This window comes from Lontra canadensis, unplaced genomic scaffold (genome assembly GCF_010015895.1).
Source record: "Lontra canadensis isolate GAN:19392208 unplaced genomic scaffold, GSC_riverotter_1.0 scaffold67, whole genome shotgun sequence".
NCBI lineage: Eukaryota > Metazoa > Chordata > Mammalia > Carnivora > Mustelidae > Lontra > Lontra canadensis.
This window is the reverse complement of record NW_022631061.1, coordinates 4,858,162-4,882,470: the sequence shown is the minus strand read 5'-3', so window position 1 is coordinate 4,882,470 and position 24,309 is coordinate 4,858,162. Positions and strand designations below refer to the sequence as shown.

The window sequence follows — 24,309 nt, the reverse complement described above, 5'->3', positions numbered from 1 at the left end:
TTTGAAAAGTAATTTGGGAATAAAATGAAAAGTTAAATGTGTGTACACACTGTTACTCATCATTTTCACTTGTATAAATATAACCTAGAGAAATTCTTGCTCATATGCATCATGCAGCCTCTCTAAGAACCTTCACAGGAACACTGCTCCGAAGAGTAAAGAAATGGAAATATTTCAAATGTGCACTAAGAGAATAAATATAAGAAATTTCACACAGTGTTAATATAAGACACAGTAACGAATCACATACAGCTAGATGCAGTAACAAGGGAAGGTTATTCAAAGAAACAAACGTGTAATGATAAAGGCAAGTCAGCCAAGAATATATATGGTATAACTCATAAACCTCAAGAATAAGCAAAACTAAACCAAGTATGTTATTCAGAGACATACACGTGCCAAAGTGTTGTTTTGTTCTTGTTAGGGAATAGTAAGCCCCAATTCAATACAGCAGTTACCTGGGGCAGAGAAGAAACAAAAAGAAAAGTCTAGAGAGTAATAAACCAGGAACTAACAGTACACAAATGTTCACTGTATTATTATAAAACAATTACACAAATGTTAAATATATATTCCTTTGTACATATCAAATATAACATTAAAATAAGACAAATTAATGGGTTAATATTGGTGAAAGTTCTGTTCTTACAAGAGCTGATTAGGTTTTTTTTTAACCTACCTTCCATGGAATAAATGGAAATGCTGGATAAAAGATCTTTTTAAAAATCAGTCTGAAGGTGATAAAAGAGCTACCAAAGCAGTGAGAATTTGCCGGGCAAAGTCTCAAAAGGGGAATGAAGTCAAGATTTGAGTCTGGCCCTAGGACTGCTTTTCTCATACAAATGATAACTGATTCTGAAAGTGAAAGAGACTTAACAGGTTGAACAACATCTGCATCACTGTCACAGAGCAGGAAGGAAAAAAATTGGAAATCTGGGTCCAATAAAGAACAGAGTCCCTGTTAAATACCTCAGAGTTCTGGGTGGCTCCCAAATAGATATACTCTACACATAAAGGTAACCAGAAAAAGAATTAGCCTGTCAAAAACTGAAGCCCAGTTTCCAGTTAGTGCACTCTTGCCTGGACCAAACTGATCTGACAATAGCTCAATTACCTGTCAGAAGGAAAGTTAAGTCACCTCCAGAAGAATTACAAAATCATTCACGGCCTCAAATTATCTGAACATTTTTCACAGGCAAAGTCTACCATGCAATCAGAGTAACATGCATGTAAGAAAAGATGTGACCAAAAAATAAGAGAAAAAAAACAAGACAAAGCCACAGGAGGTCTAGAAAGTAAGGCTGATATAAACTTCAACATAATTAAAGAAGTTCAACAATTCAATGGCAAGACAGAGAATTCTGGCAGGGAATTAAAAGCTATATTAAAAACTACAAAGGAATTATAACATTGAAATATAAAATAAGTGCAATTAAGAATTCAGTGCATGGGTTTAACATAGGATTAGACAAATCCGTAGAGTGTATTAGTAAACTCAAATGCAGGTCAGAAGAAAACAAAATGATACATGAACAGGGGGAAAGTACATAAAGGTGTCAAACAGCTGGATCACAGCAAAAGAAATTGTATGTTTTTAAGTGTATAGTTAGAATTGCAGTAAGAGAGGAAAGAGAATATGATACAAAAATTATTCAGAACTTTTACAAGACTTCAAAGCTATACATTCAAGAAGAGCTACAAGCCCCAAGTAGGATAAATACAAAGAAAAGCACACCCAGACACATCATCGTGAAACTGGGACCAATGCAAAACAGAAAAGATTAAAAGCATTCAAAGCAAAAGGAAAACCTTCAAAGGAACTCAGACTGTCAGACAATTTCAAGAGAAAAGGTAAGGAAATGGAAGATAATGGTACAATATTTTTAAATTACTGAGGGAGGAAATATACCAGGCTAGAATTCTAAACCTGAAGAAAATATCCTTTAAAAAATGAAGGCAAAAACAAGACATTTTTCAGGCAAATAAAAACCGAGAGACTGCATCAGCATTAATCCACACTAGAAGAAATACTTCTTTTAATTCTTCAAGTATAAAGAAAATCATCACATAGACAAAAAGGAATGAAAAAATAAGAGAAATGGAAAAGATGTTGGTAAGTCTAAATAAACATTAACTGTAGAAAATATAATAGTGATGGTCCTGTGTGAACAAAAGCACAAAAAGCATCAGGAAATAAAGGGAATTAAAGTATGCTCAGGTTCCTAAAATACTGAACCTGCTGTCCTGAAAGTTTAAAACAGACTAATCGATACTGGCCTTCAGAACTCAAGGGAGAATGCTGTATCCTCTAGGACAACTACTAAAAGAATAGGAAAATGTAAAAACCAAGTCACTAAAGGGGGAAATGGAATAAAAGTATTTAATCAAAAACAAGGAAAGAGGGGCGCCTGGGTGGTTCAGTGGGTTAAGCCTCTGCCTTTGGCTCAGGTCATGATCTTGGGGTCCTGGGATCAAGCCCTGCATCGGGCTCTCTGCTCAGCCTCTGCCTGCCTCTCTGCCTACTTGTGATCTTTCTCTGTCAAATAAATAAATAAAATCTTAAAAAAAAAAAAAAAAGGAAAGAAAGAAGAATAAAATGCATACAGAACTGACAGAACAAACTGAAAATAAAAACCAGATAGTGAATTAACTCAAATGATTATTTACATTACATGTAAACAGACTATTATAAATAAAAGACAAAGTTGAAAGAATGTATGCCAGAACTACGTTGAGTGCAGTGTCATATATATGCCATTTAGATGAAGTTTTCAAGTCCTCTGTTGGGTACTATTAGTCCATCCACCCATCTAAGACTGAGAAGAAGACAAAAATGTCCACTATCACCACTTCTATTGTTTTGAAGGCCCTGGCCAAAGCATGAGGAAGAAAAAAAATAAATAAAAGGCATTAAGAATGGAAAAAAAAAAAAAAGCTGTCTTTATGAACAAATGACATAACTGTGAAAGAGAGAAAATCCCCCAAATGCAGAAACTAACTAGTAGAATTAGAAACTGCCTTTAACAAAATTCTAGGATAAAAGTCAATATAAAAATGAAATGACTTCATATCTACATGCCAACAAAATGCAGTTAGAGAAAATAAGTATTAAAAGTCTTATTATTTATAATAGCATTGAGCAACATAATATACCTAGGAACATATTTAAGAAAGCTAAGACATCTATACAGAAACTTAGAAACATTACCCAGGGAAATCAAAGACTAAGACATACATAATCTTCAAGAAACAGAAAGCTCAGGATTGTAATACCCTGTTCACAGAGTGAAAGGCAGTATTATAATGATGATTTATAATTCATTATAAATATGAATAAATATATATATTTATAAATATATATATAATTTATAATTATGATTTGTAATTCATTATAATTATATAATGATTTATAATTCATTACCAGCCCTATCAAAATTCCAGCCAGGTATGTATAGTATGCTGGGTTAGAGTGGTATAGGGAGAAGTGACAAGCTGATTCTAAAATGCAGACAGGGGATGCCTGGGTGGCTCAGTCTATTAAGCAGCTGCCTTTGGCTCAGGTCATGATCCCAGCATCCTGGGATCGAGTCCCAAATCGGGCTCCTTGCTCAGCGGGGAGCCTGCTTCTCCCTCTGCCTCTGCTTGCCACTCTGCTTGCCTGTACTCCCTCTCTCTGACAAATAAATAAATAAAAATCTAAAATGCAGACAGAAACGAAACAAAATAAAACAATTTAGATAGAAATGCAAAAAGCTAACAATAGCCAAAATAATCCTGAAAAAGATGATGATGACGAAGCAGCAGTGATAGCAGCAACAGCAGCAGTTGTCACTGAAGGCATCTATAACGCTTAAGCTACTAGATATCAAAATCTGTCAAAGAACTCGTGAGAAAGAACAACAAAGCCGGACATATCAGATTCCCAGATTTTAAACTATACTACAAAACCACAGTTATCAAAACAGTATGGTACTGGCATGAAAACAGATACAGAGATCAACAGAATGGAACAGGGAGCTCATACATAAACCCATGTACATGTGGCCAATTCATCTATGACACAGGAGGCAAGAATATACAATGGGGAAAGGACAGTCTCTTCAATAAAGAGTATTGGGAAAACTGGACAGCTACATGCAAAAGAATGAAACTGGACCACAATCTTACACCACACACAAAAACAAATTCAAAAGGGAAAAAGATTTGGATATACGACCTGAAATCATAAAACTTCTAGAAAACACAAGTCTTTGACATCAGTCTTAGCAATGTTTTTGGAAAGGTCTCCCTAGGCAAGGGCAACCAACATTAAAATAAACAAATGGACTATTATCAAACAAAAAATCTTTTCCACAGCAAAGGAATCAACAAAAAGAAAAGGCAACATACTCAATGGGAGAAGATATTTGCAAATCATACATCAGATAAGGGGTTAATATCCAAAATATATAAAGAATTTACACAACTTGATAGCAAAAAACACAACTCAATTAAATAATGGGCAGAGGGGGTGGCCTGGGTGGCTCAGTCAGTTAAGTGTCTACCGTGGCTTCAGGTCATGATCCCAGAGTCCCAGGACAGAATCCCACATTGGGCTCTCTGCTCAATGGGGAGTCTGTTTCTTCCTCTGACCCTTCCCCCTCTTTCACTTTCTTTCTCACTCTCTCTCAAATAAATAAAATCTGTTTTAAAAAATGTTTAAAAAAATAAATAATGGGCAGAGGGCTTGAATAAACAATTTTTCCAAAGAAGACATAGAGATGGCCTACAGGCACATGAGAAGACGCTCAACATCACTAATCGTCAATGAAATGCAAATCAAAACCACAATGAGCTATAACCTCACACCTATCAGACTGACCAGTATCAAAGATACATGGAATAGACTGGTAGGTGCCAGAGGCAGGGGTAGGTGGGCAAGATGGCTGAATAGGGACAAAGGTACAAAATTCCAGTCATAAAATAAAAAGTCATGGAATGTAATGTATAGCATGGTGACTACAGTCATTGCGTATTGGTAAGTTGCCAAGACAGTAAATCCTTAAATTAGATTTTCCACAGGAAAAAAAAAATTTATAACTGTGTGGGGATGGATAGTTATTGTGATCGCTTCACAATATATAAAATAATGAATCATTATATTATACACATCAAACTAATATAACGTTATGGCTCAGTCAGTCAGGCATCTGCCTTCAGCTTGGGTGGTGATCCCAGGATCCTAGGATTGAGTCCCACATGGGGCTCCTTGCTCTGTGGGGAGCCTGCTTCCCCCTCTGCCTGCTGTTTCCCCTGCTTGTGCACTCTCTCTCTCTCTGCGACAAGTAAATGAATAAAATATTTTTTAAAATGTTATATGTCAATTATATCTCAATAAAAAAGATTAAAAGACAACTTAAAAAACAACCTACAGAATGGAAGAAAATATATGCAAACCATGTATCTGACAAGAGACTTGTATCCAGAATACATAAAGAACTATTACCACTCAACAAAAATACAACCGTAAAAAATGAGCAAAGGACTTGTATAGTCTTTGCTCCAAAAAGATATAAAAATTGCTAATAAGTACTTCAAAGAATGCTCAGCATCATTAGAGAAATGCAAATCAAAACCACAATGAGATATCATTTCATGCTCGCTAGAACAGCTATAATCAAATTAACAGAAAATAAATTGGCGAGGATGAGGAGAAATTAGAACTTTCATACACTGCTGGTAGGAAGGTAAAATGGTATAGCCTCTGTGGAACAATCTGTCAGTTCCTCAAAAAGTTAAACATAAAATTACCATATAATCCAGCAAAGATTTATACCGAGGATTATACCTAAAGAACTAAACACAGGTATTCAAACAAAAACTCAAACACAAAATTCATAGCAGCACTTTTCACAATATTCATAAGGTGGAAACAACCCAAATGTTGATCGGTGAATGAATGGATAAACAAATTGTGATAAATATGTACAATAGAATATTATTCAGCCATAAAATGGAATGAAATACTGATACATGGTACAATGTGGATGAACCTCAAAAATATTACGTAAGTGACAGAAGAGTGACACAGAAAGTCATAATGGAATTGCATGATTCCATTTATAAGAAATATTCAGAATAGTTAAATCCATTAAGACAGACAGGAGACTAGTGGTTGCCCAGCCTGGCGGAAATGAGGTATAACTGCTTAATGAAAATGATCTGGAACTAGATAGAGGTGGTGGTCACAAAAACTGTGAATGTACTAAAATGTGACTAAATTGTATACTTTAAAATGATTAATTTTATGTTATGTGAATTTCACCTCAATTTTTTAAAAAATTGCAGCAGGGAAGACAGTCTTTTCAATAAATGGTGGGGTAAGATGGAAATAAAATAATGAATCCTGACATTTACCATATACCACATACAAAAATAAATCCTAAATAGATTATACAGCTAAATGTGAAAGTAAATAAACAAAGCTTCTAGAGCAACACTGTCTAACAGAACTTCAAGATGGTGGGAATGTTCTGAGCTGTCCAACACTAGCAATATGTGGCTAGTGAGCACTTGAAATGTGTGAATACATTTCCAGTTATATTTAGTTCAAATTTAAATAGCTACATGTGGTTAGAGGCTTGTGTATTACCATACTTCTAGAAAATAATATAGGGATTATCACAACCTCGGGGTAGGTAAAAAAGAGAAGGTTCGTACTAACTAAAAAGAAAATAATGGGCTTTGTTAAAACTAAGAATTTCCTTTTGTAAATTTTTTTAAAAGATTTTATTTATTTGAGAGAGAGCACATAGCAGGGAATGGAAGGGGCAGAGGGAGAGGGAAAAGCAGGCTCCCTGTTGAGGAGGGAGCCCAATACAGAACTCGATCCCAGGACCCTGAGATCATGACCTGAGCTGAAGGCAGATCATTTAACCGACTGAGCCACCCAGGAGCCCAAATTAAGAACTTCTGTTCATCAAAAAACGCCACTAAAAGAGTGAGAGAGCAAATTACAAAGTGGGAAAAGGTATCTGCTAAACATACTGCCAACAGGATACATAAGGGACTCTTATGAGGAATAAAAGAGAGACTGATAATTTAAAAGAAAAATGTGGAAGAGGCTTGAGCAGACAGTTAACAAAAGAGGATAGCCAAAATATCAATACATATATGAGAAAGTGCCTAAGGGCATACTATTCATTACACATCCACATAATAGCTAAAAAGTTAAAGACTGGCATATCTAGTACACTCAAGGGAATGGTACAACTAGAACTCTCATTCAGCACATATAAGAATGTTAACTGGTATAATCACTTTGAAAAATAATTTGGCAGGAAAAGAAAAGAAAAGAGAAGAAAAGAAAAGAGAAGAGAAGAGAAGAGAAGAGAAGAAAAGAAAAGAAAAGAGAAAAGAAAAGAAAAAGGGAGGGAGGGAGGGAGAAGAAAAGAAAGAAAAGCAATTTGGCAAAATTTACTAAAACAACTCATACAGGAGTGCCTGGGTAGCTTAATTGGTTGAGTGTCTGACTCTCGGTATTGACTCAGGTCATGATCTCATGGTTGTGAGATCAAGCCCTGTATTGGGCTTCTCAATCAGCAGGGAGTCTGCTTGAGATTCTCATCATCTCCTTCCCCTCCTCCCCCTTCCCTAACTCATGCCTGGGCGTACACCCTCTCTCTCTAAAATAAATAAATAAATCTTTAAAAGAAAAATAAAACAACTTAACAGACTCTAAGATACAACAATTACACTACAACAGAAATGTATATATTAACGCACAAAATGACATATAAGAGAGTATTTGTTAACAACAGCAGGCATTTAACATTGGAAATAACCTAAATGTCTAGCAACAGAACAGATTCATGGTATATATATGAACAATGGAATACTATACAGCAACAAAAGTATAGCAGCCACTACTGCTATAAACAACAGGATGGATTTACCTCACAATGGAGAATAAACTGGGAATAAATAAATAAATAAATAAAATATAAGTAATATTATATATATTATATATTTATCATATATTAAGTATATATTTATATTATAAATATATATTTATATTTATCATAAATATAATAAATATATATTCATCGTATATTTATCATAAATAAATTTATAATATATATGATATATTTATAAATTTATTTATAAATATATTTATCATATATAAAATATATAAATAAATATACATTTATATAAATATACATATTTTGTATACATGACCATGTATATTTATATATAAATATAATATATAATTAAATATAAATAAATAAACAAAATATTAAAAAATAAATAAAAATGGGAGAATGGAAGGGATAATAACAAGAAAAAGACACAGGGGCTTTGGGGGCTGGTAATCTGACCAACTGTCAGTTGGTCAAAAATCTTAACTTTGTGGTAAGTCAATGAACCATAGCCTTAAAAAGTGTATATTTTTCTGATACATTTTATCTCAACAAAATTTTTTCATTAAAGAAAACAAAACACAGTAAAGATCTAGAAAATTTTAAATACATGATTAGCATACATGACCTAAAGAACATGAAATACTGTACTTAGGGGAAGAAAAGTGAGAGACACAGCTAAAGAACATAGCCACAGCCACAGACGAAGGTAATTAACACAGGAGCTACGTGTCTTAAATTACAGGGCCCTAGTCAACTAATGTTAAACAGCCACAAATCATTAGAGATCTAATACATACAATTATCTCGACTATTATCCCCATAACCTATGTTCCATAACAAATTTGTTTAAAAGTATTAATAGTATTAAAATAAATTAATATAAGAACAGATATGAAACATGTAGTAATACAGATATATACTGCAAGAATTATAACTGTATTTTAGAAGGAGAAACTTTATCTTATACTTCTTTTAATTCTCCAAAGAACTCAGTACAGTGCTAGCACACTATAGACACAAAACTGATAGTTATATATGTGTCTGCACATGCACATTTATGTGTGTGGGTTTGTGTGAATACACATAAATATGCACACACATACATACCACCCCACGTGACTGTAAGGCGTCAGTTCTCCCACATCCAAACAAGCAGTGCCCCAAAGACAAACGGAAGACAGACAAAATCACTATTTCTTTCCTAATGTTTTCTCCCAATCCCTTCTAATTCTCTACTATATGAAGGGAAAGAAACAACTATTGTCATGACAACCATACTGTGAACTAGTTTGTCAGTCTTCACGTTTTTTAAAATAGATGTCATTATAAAAGTTAACCTACTGTAAAGATGAAAAAGAACCAAATGATACTTTGTATTTATCAAGGAATGCACTGCAGGTTACATGCCTATGCTCAACTATAGAGATGTTTCAATGTTGTTTTAGTTCTAATGGAGGTAACAGCATGTTAAAAAAAGACAGGAAAACCTAAAAGAAGGCAGGTAAATGGAAGTGTTATTTCCATCATTTCACTTCTCTCTTTGTTGAATAAAAAATTTTAGAAGATAACACTGTGAAGAACACAAGTCTAAATAATATCAATTACCCGATCATTCATGAGAAGATCTTTCACAATGAAAGTAGCTACCAAGGACTTCAAAGGAGCAGCAAATTGATCAGGTGCAAGGAGAGCAATATGCCCAATAGTAACCAACGGTGTTATGAGATGTTCCAGGTTGCTTGGATCTAGGCTCTTATGCAGAGGCTGAAAATGAGAAAAGGAAAACACATTCAACTCTGTGAATATGCAAATAAACTATTCACGTATTTCATGTTCAAATACTAAAAAAAAATTACAAAAGTTTCAAGACGTATACATGGTGGAAGTAGTAGCTTAAGCTTACATTTAAACTCCTATAGGTTACTTATGTTTAAAAGGCATCACATTCAAATACTGTCAGTTTTTGCCCAAGTCGTATCTTAGCAGTAGATAAAAAAAAAAAACTTCAGCATGGAGAACCATGTATATTTTATGACTACATACATGAACATGGGAAATTGCTAAGGCTCACCAATAACCACTTTTGTTCCACTTCCTGGGCAAAAGGACGCCTATACATACACACAGCGTCCTCTGCAGCTAGATGAGAATATGTGAATAAGCTCTGGTTAACAGACTGTCAGTACAAGTGAGGTCCGCATGCCTACACTGAGGCAAGTATGAGAAGTGTATCTTCTCTGTGTTCTCTTTACTCACTGGCAGGCTTAATACCAAAGGATCCAGTGGGACTTAAAGAGAAGCCAATTGTCAAAAAAGAGTCTATGTGCCTAAACCACTGATTAGAATGCAATCCAAACTATACCGCTGGGGATAAAAATATATGTTTATAAAAAATAAAGAATGCAATCCAAACACCCAAGGGACTTTTCTCGGGAGCCAGAAATAAGCTTTTTTTATACAGAGTCACATGCATTCTTGTGGATTTTTGTAGCATCAAATATTACGTACCATAACTAACGCAATTTTTATTTTTCTGATAGAAAACCCTATCATTAATACACATTTTGCCATGACAAAAGAATGAGACTCTTCATATACCCATATAGAATAATATCTAAAATGAAATATTAAATTTTTAAAATAGAGAAGTCAGAAGAGTGACTATAGTATATTATCACTGGCATAAGCAAAGAGGGAAGGGGACAAAATGTAAGTGTGTGAGTGTGTGTGTGTGTGTGTCTGTGTACACACATACATATGTGTATTATATTACTTATATGTGAATAAATACTGTCCAGAAAAGTATATTAGAAACTGGTTAACAGATTACCTCTGGGAATGAGAACAGGGTGGCTAGGGATACAGGGCTGAGGTGGAGGAGAAAACTTACTATTTTACTATTTGGATTTATTTTGTACATTTTCATTTGGGAGCAAGTAAATATATTATCAAAAATTTTAGTGACACTTTTAATAGAGTTTATGCTGTCCTCCCATACCAAACACCAAGAATTCTAGGCTTGAAAAACAATACTAAATTGTTCTTCCCCAACATCTTAGGGTAATGTGAGGCTTCATTTAGTCAAAAGCATATTTAAATGAGTTTGCTTCTTGCTATTCTTGATGACTTCCCTCAATATTCCATGGTACACCTAAATGCCAGCTTGTTTAGATTATGAATAAAAATATGACCATGTAGTTTTTTTCAATAGTGAGCGTGATAATTTTACACAATAAGGTAATAAAGTCATTTCTGGAAAAGCAGTATTAATAGTCAGACCCTGGATTAATAGTAATCTCATGAAGGCCAGACAGATCTATAAAATCTTTTCTCAGAAAGCTAGCAAACCTATATATTATAGCAAAGAGTTACAGATTAGTTTATGGTAAAGATAAAATATCAGATATGTAATATCAAAATGAAAATAAAAGTACCCTACAAATTCAAGTTACTATCAGCATTATCCTACTCCTTATCACCACTGAAAGGAACTGAAAGAAGATTAATCAAGAAAAACAAAAGCTTTCTAAATCAACATGAATTCATTAAAGTCATTCTGATATACAAAAACAGACCACAAAAAATATCTCCATCCCACAATGCACAAAATTTAAAATAAATTATTTGCTACATACAGCAAGATGATCTATGATAAAGACAACTACTTTTCTTCCTTGTTCAGGTCTTTAGCATAATACATGAAAATATGGAAAAGTTAGCATAAATGTTCTAAAACAGTAGCTTCAGCATAATTTCCAAACTGTTTTCAATTCACTCAAGGCTACTGAACTAAAAATTTAAGCTTGGATTTTATGTAACAATGCTAAATATCTAATAAGAATACTAAAGATAGCTCCAGATTACAATAGATTAAAAAATGCAATGCTTAAAAAGCATAATAGTAATTTAAAGGGTAGAAAACATAATATGAAATATGTATTTAAATATCATCCATCTGATATAAAATCAGGTCAGTGGTTATGTAAGTATAAATTTATTTGCGTTTTACATACCAATTATTTGTCCTATACTATACCAATTAGTATTGACAAAGTTCCACATACTTCAGCAGTATCTTATAAACAGAACTTTAATTTTCAAACCTGTAAACTGACAGAATCATCTTTTAACTTACAGAATCATCTACTATCAATACATACAATTTTTATGTAATTAGTTATTACCAAAAAATAGTTTCCTAATCCTAAATGTATAATGTCAAAAAATATTATATAATTGTTTGATTTCTGTACTTGTTAGTACTAAATGTCTGAAAAATCAGATATTGTTATATTTTAACCACTCATCAAAATTGATTATATTGATTCAAATTCTGAAAACATATTGTAAAATGATCCATCTCCAAATGTGAACATTCTATAAATCATTAATATGTGTTTTTTAACCACAAATTATGAAACAATTTTTTTTTCTTTTTACCTCAAATATCTGTGCAAACTGGGTCTCTTTACTAGAAAATATCGCATGGATACAATGAATGGCGTATTTGGCTTGGCGGGGGGGTCCTTTTTTAGATTTGTGATGTAAAACAGGAAGCAAAGCTCTAAAAAAAATATAGAGAAAAACAATAAACCAGAAAAATCAGCAAGACTCTATTAGATACTTTACCATTCGTATTTTTTTAGGTAATGTCTTTTAAGAACAAAAACATCTACCTGAACTCATTTTCAATTGTCTCTAATTTTGCTTCATAAATGGCTACATTAAAAATATCATCCAAATACAAGGTTCCCCCCCCTTCTTTTTACTTAACAATTCTAAAAGAAAACATGCAGGGAAACCCATTTCTTCTTAATGTCAATCCTATTAGCCTTTTTCATTCTCACTGCTATCACTCCAGCTAAGCTACTGCCACCTTACACTAAGACCACTATAATGGGACCTAAACTGTTTCTCAAGTCTCTTCCTTCTCTGATTCACCTTTCACTTCATACCAGCACAACCTACATAAAGGGAAATCTGATTATAAAACCTATACAAATTAAGTGTTTATTATGTTATCAGGCACTATTAAAAGTCCCAAATGCTTGCCTTCATGCTACCAGCATATTAGGGACAAAACAAATTATAATATATAAATTAGCAAAATATGTGTTATGTCAAATTATGGTAACTGCTGTGGAATTTAAAAAAAAAAATAAGAGGACAGAACAGGGAGTAGGGAGTGGTGTGTTTTACAATTTGAAAGAAGGTGATTACAGAAGACCTTTCAGATAAAGTAACACTTGAGCAGAGTTCTGAGGGAAGTAAGGAGTAAGTCATGTAACTACCTGGAAGAACATGTAGGTATGGTATCATTATACTACACAAAAACTTAGAATGAATACTGAATACAGCAGGATCTCTTGGCTCAACTATTTATTCAAACATCTTACAGTGTAAGCAACTTCTGAATCCACTTCTTGCCCAATAACCAACCCAGTGTTTCAGTACTAAGAATTCAGATATATAATTAATTCATTAGAGTAAGACACCAGCAGCAAAGAATAATAAAAAGACAAGTGACAAACTGAGGGGAAATTCTGCATTTCATTTCACAAAGAAAGGGTTAATATCCCTAACATAAATTCTTTCTACAAATACAGAATGACCAGCAATATCAGGGACAAATGGGTTGGTCATAAAAAAATAGAAAGCTCTTCAAAAAGTAGATACGCAAATTACCCTATGATGTGTGAAAAGATGTTTACTTTCACTCATTTATAAAAAAAATATATATGAATTGAAACTATACTAAGACTTCTGCTTCACATGATGACAGTTTATCTGAGATGGGACATCCTCTCCTAACTTAAGCAAGCAGGAAACAGACAAATATATGAAAGGTTTTAGACACTGGGCAACAGGTAGCACATGACTATAATCCCTAAAAGATGGGAAACACACGAGAAGAGCCTTACATCTATTCCCACTTACTGCATGCAAAGCTCCAGACTGCCATGTAAGGCAAAGTAACCCAATTAGAGCCTGGTGGTTGCACAGAGTTGAGAGAGACCGAGATGGAAATTGAGGGAGCTGTAATTTCTAGGGCAGAGTTCCACAGAGGAGGGAGCTACAAAGACAGCAAGAGAGCCTGAATTCTGCATATCCACAGAGGGGTGTCCCAAGTCACTGGCTGAATAATGATCAGTGCCATGCATGAGAAAAAAACTACCTGTGACCAGGAAAAGAACACTGGAAAGTAAGCCAAAAAATTCCCTGACACATGCAAGGCTGCTAGTGATTCACATTTCCATCAGCCACAGTAGAAAGACCTTGTAATACATAACCAGGAAAAAAAATTCATCAACAGAAATAGGCCCAGAAGTGTTACAGGTGACAAAATTAACAAGGACATTAAAACCGCCCTTATGAATATGCTCCACATGCCCAAGAAGAAAACATGAATATGATGAGAACAGAAATGAAATACATTAAAAAGACCTAAATGGTACTAAATATGAAAAATACAAAGCCTGCAATGAAATACATACTAATAGAATCAAAAGTAGATTATATGTTACAGAAGAAAAAATCAGTGAACTTGAATACACAGCAATAGAAACTATGTAAAATAAAACAGAACAAAACAAGAGACAAGGGGAAAAATAAGAACAGGGCATTAGTGACCTGTAAAGCATTATTAAGTAGTCAAAAATACATGCAACCAGAGTCCCAGAAAACAAAGAGGTAAGGAAGGGAGAACAGAAAACAAATTTGAAGAAATTATAGCCACAATTTTTCCAAATCTGATGGAAATAGACCCACAGTCCCCAAAATCTCAACAAGCCTCAAGCAGAAGAAACATAAAGTAAACCATTCCAAGATATACCATTATCAATTTGGTAAAAACAGTGGTAAAGAAAAAAAAATCTTAAACACTGTCTGAAAAAAAAAATACACATTACATACAGAGAAATACTACATACAGAGGAACACTTCATCAAAATCTATCCAGTCCAGAAAATAATGGAGTGACATCTTTTAGGTAAGAAATGAGAATAACTATCAACCTACAATTCTATTCTGAGGAAAAAATGTCTCTCAAGAATGAAGGCAAAAATAAAGATTTTTTTTTCAGACAAAGAAAAACTAAGTTAAGTACTTAAAAGCAGAACTATACAATAAGAAATATTAAAGTTATCAAGAAGAAAATGATACCAGATGAAAATATGGATATCTAAAAAAATAAAGACTAGGTGCCTCCTTAGCGCAGTAGGCAGCGCGTCAGTCTCATAAAAAAAATGAAGACCAACAGAAATGGTAAGTGTATGTATTCAAATAAATCTGAGCATGATATTTTAAAAAGACAATAAGTTATTTGGACACATTGGAGGATGCTAGTAAACTCACTATTTTAAACACTGTTCTATAACACACAAAAAACAACAGCATTTAATCTGACTTTCCTAAACAGATGCAACACTGGGGAACCAGAAAATAGATAAGAAGTTCCTCTTTCTAAAAGTATTTGGCTAGTAGTGAAGAAATGACAGAATATCACCATTAATTACTAAGTCTCATCAGTTACTAACATCATAAAAAGAGAAGTAACCAGATATCATGTGCCTCCTGACAGAAAAACACACCACCATAAAGTGGTTCTATAACAACAAAAAAGTTGAACTGGAATCCAACCAGGCCTCTGCATTGAACTATCACTTTACAGAAAATATAAGGAACCCATTAAAATATGCCAAAGGCATACAATTAGCAAAAACCAGTCTATATGAAACTCTGCAAGAGAAACCCAGCTTCTTTATCGAATACAAAGAGAAAAAGAGAATTGAAGGGGGAGTCTACAGGAAACAAAGCACTTTAAGAGATTTATCAACAAATAACAATGTGGATCCTGATTTTAAAAAAAACTTTAAAAATTACATTTTTGAGAAAATTAGATATTATTAACATTAAACAACTGATGTTAACTATGTGATAAAGGCATTAAGCTTTTTTTTAAGGAGTTCTTATCTTTAGAGATACTTAGATGTTACAGATGAAACGATATATATAGTCCGTCATTTGCTTTCAAACATAAGGAGAATGGGGAGTACATAAATTAGAAATTAATCAAAAGCAGCTGTTTAAGTTATTCATACATAAGCTAGTTATTGGATGCATGGGAGTTCATTATAATATTCTAGCTACTTCTATGTTTGAAAATTTCAGTAATAAAATGTATAAGAAGTAGAGTCTCATCAAACAACCCTTTTAGTCTACGGTTTGTGGCTTTGTGAAATGAAAAATTATTAACTTCTAGTGACTTCAGTAACTAAACTCCCTAGATAAGATGTGTCTTCTCATAGATCAGACTTGCCAATTCAAACATCCATAATCCCTTTTCTCCATAATCAAGAGAAAATTACAGGTCACACACATGTAAAAAGCAATTTGGGTTGGAATTTTTAAAGACAGAATGAGAAATTTTAAGCTCATCCAATGTTTTGCATACTCATTTAAACAGAAAAACAGAAATAAACCAGAACAATAAACAAAGAAGAAAAAACACTTTCAAGAATTCTAAAATACGAGGCAGAGTCTGAGAGGTTAGTGAAATGTAAATAAAACAACTATTTTCTGATTGCTTTTCTACTACTAAGTTCCTATTAAAAGAAATACTTTATTCCCTTGCTAAATTGATTTTCCAATTCAAGGTTTTCTTCCCCTGATGATAATCATACACATGCAGAAAACGCAAACAGTATTGAAAAACATGTTTAAAAACTACTGAAGAAAACACTCAAAATTCCACTACCCTAAAATAATTACTGTTAATATTTTAGTAAATATATGTCTAAAATTTCCCTTACATGCATACATATATTAAGTAAATGAGGACACAAAATACAAAGTATTTGGAAACATTTTTTTCACCAACAGTGCTGGAGAGAACCTCCTGTGTCAATTTTAATGGCCATATGGCTCTTTAGTGAATAGCTATACCACAACTACTCTAACCAGTCTAACCTGATGAGCATTTAAATGTTTTGGATTTTTTTTTTTCATCTTAACAACAAAGCCATGAACATCCTTATGCTAGTTATTTACATACTGTTTCTGAGCTTTAAGGTTTAAGCCTCCCATAATCTGCTCTGAGATCCTGGAGATATAAATCTGAAATTACATTTCCTAGACTCCCTCAAGAGCTGGCTTCGTGTTAGGTTCTTCCAATAAGAGACCCCAGAGCTTCTTCAGGCATTCTGTGCAGTAGTTTCACCACTCCCCCATCAACAGTTAGGATACTCCTACAGTGTCAGCTGGTTAGGTGATATTGACAGGGCTCTTCCATCCAATGGACGGTTCTTAACACCACTTCTCTCAATTGTTCCTCCAGCCCTAAGGGTGGTTGCAGCTTCCAGCAATTCATAATCTCTGGGTTACCAAAGCAACCTGTTGCTCTTTCATCCTTCAAACATCTATATTAATTAATTTATGTTTAAAATACCTGATATGCGGGCGCCTGGGTGGCTCAGTGGGTTAAAGCCTCTGCCTTCGGCTCAGGTCATGATCCCAGGGTCCTGGGATCGAGTCCCACATCGGGCTCTCTGCTCTGCAGGGAGCCTGCTTCCTCCTCTCTCTCTGCCTGCCTCTCTGCCTACTTGTGATCTTTGTCTGTCAAATGAATAAATAAAATCTTTAAAAAAAAAAAAAATACCTGATATGCGGGGCACCTGGGTGGCTCAGTGGATTAAAGCCTCTGCTTTCAGTTCAGGTCATGATCCCAGGGTGCTGGGATCGAGCCACACGTCAGGCTCTCTGCTCAGCAGAGAGCCTGCTTCCCCGGCTTCTCTCTCTGCCTGCCTCTCTGCCTACTACTTGTGATCTCTGTCTGTCAAATAAATAAAGAAAGAAAAAAATCTTGAAAAAGAAATACCTGATATGGTTTCTGTTTCTCTGACTGGGCCCTGACTCACATAACCATTAGGTAGATATCTTTTCTAATTATCTCTGGGGTAAGTTCCTGAAAATGAAACTGCAGTGCTGAAGACTGCACGCATTTTAAGTTTGTATGTATTACCACACTACCAACTCAGAAAAGCTGAATCAATGTATAATCCAATCAAGAGAGCATTGTTAAAATGCTAGCTAACACTGGTTACAGCACATACATATTTTTATTTGTATTTGCCTCAATTAGTATTAGTAGGCATAAATGTCTTTTCTTGATTGATTTGAGGAGCTGGAAGGATTTCCAGTTTATGAATTTCCTGTTCATTTCCTTTGCTAGTATTCTACTCTGAAACCTGTTATATTTCTGTTAAGAGTCTTTATACATTAAGATACTTTTTCTAAGTTATGCATATTGAAACTAGTTTCCCAGCATACCATTTGCATTTCTAACTTATTTCATGATTTTTGCTTTTATCTAAATGGTGTTCTCCCTCACTAAAATATAAGGGCAGAGTTTATTCATTTCAACAGAACCTTATATACTCCAGTACCTTATATACAGTAGGGCTCTATAAATATATTTTAACAAGTGAATATTTAATTATACAATCCATCAGTATTTCATGACTTGGCTTTAGCATCCCTTCAATCACAAAAAAAAGGAGTTATAGAAATGTGCTGGTTATTATTAATACTTTTATTAATTCATTTTATATATTTAAAATCTTTGAAAATCTTGGACTCATCTCAAATTTATGAAAAACCAAGATAAGCAGTCTATATTGATTTTTCCTTTCAAAACAGCTTGCCAGTTATTTAGTGGGTAATATAACTTTTCCTAACTAATTCTTTCATTAAATATTATATTCCTCCACTATTATAAGGTTGCAAGTTTCTTGTATAGTTTACTCCTAGGCTTTTTCGTTTTTACTCCTACAATATTTTCAAAACAGTTGTTGGTGGTATATAAGGAAAGCTCTGGATTTTTACATACTTATTTTGGCTACCGTGGTTTTGGTTTTGGTAGTTTTTCAGTTGGATTCCCTTGGATTTTCCATGAAATACCATGATAACTTTGCTTTCTCCTTTCCAGCAATGTACCTATTACTTTATTTTATTTAATTATATTGGCTAATGCTTCTAAAGCAATGTTAAATCATGGCAGAGATAGTGTATTTTTCTCATTTTGTTCCTAATTTTACTGGGAATGCTTTTAGTGTTTACTATAGGACAATGCTTATTGGTTTGAGACAAATTTATTACGTTACAAAAACTCTTAATCTTATTTTATTGGGTTTAATTAAAAATAAGACACATATTTTTATCAAAAGCCCTTTTAGCATCTATTGGAATGGCCTACTATGTGCCCTTTTCCCTTTTACTCAATTTTATAATAAATTATAACATGAATATTAGGCTTACTAATACCAAACTTCACATTTGACCATAATATATATATTTTAAATTTTTTTAAAAAGATTTTATTTATCTGTGAGAGAGATCACTGGTGGGGGTGGGGCAGGGGTGGCAGGGAAGAGGGAGAAACAGACTCCCCGCTGAGCCAGAAGCTAGGAGCCCAGAGCCCTACAGGGGCTAGACACGGGGCTCAATCCCAGGACCCTGAGATCATGACCTGAGCCAAAGTGACCGAGGCACCCAGGTACCCCAGCTATAGCTTATCTTTGTTTTACTGTAGTAAACTCTCTTTTTACTAAAATTTTACTTACAATTTTTGCAGCAATATTAGTAAGATCTGTCTTAAGTTTTCTTTTGAAGGAATATCTGTTATCCAGTTTAAGCCTCCTGCTTGTTATCTTGGCTTTATGAAAGAAGTAATCTGATTTTTTTCCTATGCTTCAAACAATTAAAAAGAATTAGAATGCTTGGTTTCTCGTAGACGTGAAATACTTCCAATAACACACACTTCCACTGGCACTTTTCTCAAATTTTTTTAAATAATTATAGCCTAATTGGTTTTCTCCCATTCTTCTTGAGCCAGTTTTATTTATTTACAGCATCCTTAGGAGTAAAATCCAAGTTTTCAAATATTTAAACCATAGATATAAACACAACTAAAATTTAAGTAGAAAGAAAAGTGATGAGAAAAGACAATCCAATATGCAAACAAAAGGAAAAACAAAAGTTGGATTTAGATGTGTAAGTAAAAGTGAATGCAAAGGGGAAAAGTATATACCTTGGTAGACAAGATTCACAATATAAAATGGTTAATTAATTCATTTCCTGAGTCTTTATGTTTTAAAGAGTATCCTCCTTTGTCCTTAAGCCCACTTGGCTGCTCGGGAAATTCTTCAATTAATATTATTTTTTTTTGTCCCTGAAAACGCTCTAGCTGTTGAATCATTAATTTCAGAAATCTTATTGGTTGAGAGAAGTGAACATCTTTCTTTTTCCACTGTACATAATATACTTCCTTTCCTTTGCTACTGATGTTTGTGAAATCACTTCTGTAATCCCTGAAAATTCAGTAAATTCCACCAAGATGCTCCTAGAACATGAGTCCTCTTGATCTCCAGAGTGACATTTTCATTCATTCTAAACAAGTTTATTGTTTTCTGGTTTTTGTTTTTGTTTTTGTTTTTTTACTATCCTCCATTTTCCATTATTCTCTTGTTTCCTCCACAGAAACCAATTAGGACTTTTCAGTATCTGCAAATTATTTTCTTTAACTGCCTTCATTTCTATGCCCACTCTTTCCACGTTCTATGTAATTTCCTCATGCTCTATCTCTAGCTTACTAATTATATTTTTGATATTGTTTATTCTGCTCCTTGCTGTTCATAATAAATTATACTTTATAATACAAGTATGTTCCTGTGATCTTTATCCTTAGTTCTGCTACTCCTTTTATATATATTATTTTTGTTCTCTTATTTTTCCAGTTATCATTTGCTACTTAACTTTCTTGGCAGTTTAGAATGGTTTAAAATTTTCTTTTTTCTTAGAAAAACTCAATTCTCCCAAAGAGTGATTATCTGCTTTCTTTGGAATATTAAAATATCTGCTCAGGTTTCATATTTGTTAATTTATGTGTACTCTGTTAACTTATCTTTGAACAGAAGAAATTCTCTGGCTCTGCCATTTAAACACAAAGGCAAATATTATCTCCCTGATAACTGAACATCGGGTGCCTCTCTTTAAAAATTAACATCTAATAACTGATCTTTGGGTACCTCTCTTAAAAAATTAACATCAAAGCTCCCAACTCATTAATCAGTTGGCCAAGTGAGTAGCATGGAGGAAGGACCTGGAACTAAATGTAGTAAGTCCTTTATCTCTGTGTAATTTCTGAGTCTACTGAAACTCTGCCAATGATGAGAACTAGCGAGCACATGGACTATGGCTATATCCTATAAGAGGACTATTAATTTTGGCATATCTGCCTATTCTGGGAGTGAGCCAGACTCAAGAGAGACAGGAGGAGTCAGAACAGAAACCACAGTACATCACCATTTTTGTTTAGTGGGGAAGCACACAATTTTTTCTGTGCCTATAAAGTTGGTAGTAAGACATCTGCTTCACAATTCTACTCTAAGCCTCACCTCTAAGCTTTGCTCCTCCTGCTAAGGAAAACAGGTCAGCCCATAGAAAAATGGTGTAACCATCAAGTCTCTCCTTTAGTTCTAAGACAGCAGAAATGAGACTTTCCTTATTTCTCTCAAAGCCTGCCTATACCTCAACCTCCTCCTCTAAATTAGCAAACTCAATTCACTCTGGATAACTTACTTAGCAAAAATTCTATCCAGTTTGTGGTAGCTTCCACTTAAGATACATTTTTCTTTTGGTTCTTCAGAATTATTTTGGTGAATTCAACAGAAGATGATTTAATAAACACACAACTTTATCATTTTTCCTCAATATCCACTCACTCAATTTAATCATTTAAAACATAAAATATGCATACATATTTTATCTCCTGAAGACATATACTATGAACTACTTCATCAAGAACAGTGCATGCACACACCGCAGGTATTCAATATTTGTTGATTTTCCTCATAAGAAACATTTGTAATATACTCAGAGTATAAATCAAATAATTGTAAGTACTTCAGTTTCATATTAAAGCAGCAGATTTTTAAAATGTTTTAAAATGCCCTTTGCATTTAAATGTCCATCTTTCAATCTTGCTCTTGTAGTTCTACAAATATATCAAACGAAGCCTCTTTAAGATATAAAGTGTACTAGGAAAGAGTCTAGAATAAAAATAAAATCCTCCCAGTGAATATATCAAACTAAAACTTGCCAAAACCCTAATTAAGAAAGGAACTATGCCATTATGGATATGGTACCACAGGCATTCAGACAAATAGGCCTAAATTCAAATCTTCATTCTTCTACTTGCTAGCTATATGACCCAAAACCATTTACCTCAACTGAATATCAGATTTCTCATTTGGAAGATTAGGATAATTTCTATACTTTATTAAACTGTTAACAGGTTTAAATGAGATAGTACAGTAAGTGGGCATTCAGTAACAGAGAGTTATGTATTGTTTGTGTATATCTCCAAACTGATCTCTGATCTGGAGAATCATAGCATCATTCAAAGGAAAATTCATGCTCTGCATTCCCTTAAAAATAAAGAAGTCAGTTTTATTTTTTCTTTGAAAGATTTTATTTATTTATTTGACAGAGAGAGAGAGCATGAGCATGGGAGAAGGGCAGAGCAAGAGGGAGAAGTAGGCTCCCTACAGGGAGCTGGACTCAGAAATCGATTCCAGGATTCAGGGATCATGACCAGGGGATCATGACCAGAGCCAAAGGCAGACGCTTATCAACTGAGCCATCAGGGAGCCCCAAGGAGTTCATTCTAAGCAATAAAGTTTCCTACTCTTGTCAAAGAAAATATGATTACAAAATTCTGGTATGTTTCAAAGATCATTTAAATAATGCCTTTGTCCTAGTAATAGTCTCTAAAATTAAGTTCATATGAACAAAAAGGAATAACAAAAAGTATAACTGAGATTTTAAGAGCTACCTTTGTCCAGTCTCCTTCTGAGGTTTTTCATCCACATGAAGAAGCATGTTACCCCAACCACAACTAACTGGACTAGTGGCTAAGCCAAAAGAATGAGGTACACGTAAAACTAACCACCAAGGACAATGGCAAGATCAGAACCAACTATCAGATATACCCTCCAGGAACAGGGTGGAGAGATGAATATAGAGAAGTAAGCAGGGATCCATAGAAAATGAAGATTTATTGTTTTGAGGTATCACAGAATCTTGAATAATGAACCAGCATTAGAAATCCCAAGGATAACAGCACAATTTCCAATTTTTGGAAATACTGAAACACATACAAAAATACACTGCTGTTTGGATGTTTATTCCATGCTTCCTTGAGTCAAATAAAGCACTGCTTCTGAAAATGTTCAATTCAATACCTTTAATCACAGAGTACAGTGAAGAGTCCTATGCACAGACCTGCTGAAACTCCCTTGAAATTTACCATTAGACCTTAAATTCACATTAATTATTGATTCTATGCCACACTGTATCAAGAGAATGTTTTACTATAAAATTGTTTTCATTAAAATATTTAAGCAAAATCAATGCTTCAGAAAGAAATGCCATGTTTGCTCCACATTTTCATGAATACCTCTAAAATACCAATCAGTGCTATTCCCCCAGAAAATGAGAATCTAAACTGAATGGTATAAACTTAAGATAACTGAGACACAATTTCCTCAAAACTTAAAAGATTCCAACTATTACATAAATCAAGAAACAGTAAATTATTTGTTCGTTTTCTAAATTATTTATCAGAATAAACTTACGATCTGATATGTGGGAAATCTTCTTCAATTTTGCTTCCTGTGTTTTTAAAAATTTGGAGTGCAGCTTCTGCTACTTTTTCATCATCCATTTTCAGACAAGCCAGGAGAGATTCAAATGTTTCAGCAGAATGAAACGAGATGGGATGTGTAAATGAAAGTACCTTAAAAAATGAGTCACAAAAATGATCTGTAAGCCTTTTCCATTTTTACAATATAAATCCAAAATATTACATACTGGAAATACTCAAATCAAAGTAAATATAAAAAGAATTATGCTAATAAGTACATGAAAGCACTACAAATAAAGTTTAAAACTTAAACATGTACCAGATATGTTCCAGTGTAGGAAGACTGCATGATCTAACAAAGTCCTTTCTTTCAAAATTAAATTACTCAATATAATTCTACTCAAAATAATTTAGATTTTGGTTAATGTTTGGGTTTTTTGGAGGAGGATGAGAATAGAATTTAACAAAGGAGAATTTAACAAAGGAGGAGAGAGAATTTAACAAAATAGCTCTAGTCTTCTAAATAAAGGTCGTTAGAAGAGACTAATAACATTTTTGGAAAAAAGTTATCTAGAAAAGAAGGTAAAACAACAGATCATAAAAGATATGGTAACATTTACACCTGTTAATATTATCAAATCAACATGGTACTAACATTAGAAGAAACAAAACAGAAAAAGTAAACTTTTTAGTCCAAGCATATATAAG

General features: G+C 33.7%; 1 protein-coding gene across 6 annotated transcripts in view; it reads right to left on the bottom strand.

The window, feature by feature from the left end:
* The window catches only part of PDS5B (PDS5 cohesin associated factor B), a 192,954-nt gene that overhangs the window by 43,133 nt on the left and 125,512 nt on the right, over positions 1-24,309 (bottom strand). For all 6 annotated transcript variants that reach the window (XM_032880024.1, XM_032880027.1, XM_032880026.1 and 3 more), the window contains exons 19-21: positions 23,594-23,754; positions 12,342-12,465; positions 9,507-9,665 (exon numbers count right to left, since the gene is read on the bottom strand). In XM_032880024.1, the coding sequence (XP_032735915.1) occupies positions 9,507-9,665; positions 12,342-12,465; positions 23,594-23,754 (444 nt within the window). The remainder of the gene's footprint in view (positions 1-9,506; positions 9,666-12,341; positions 12,466-23,593; positions 23,755-24,309) is intronic.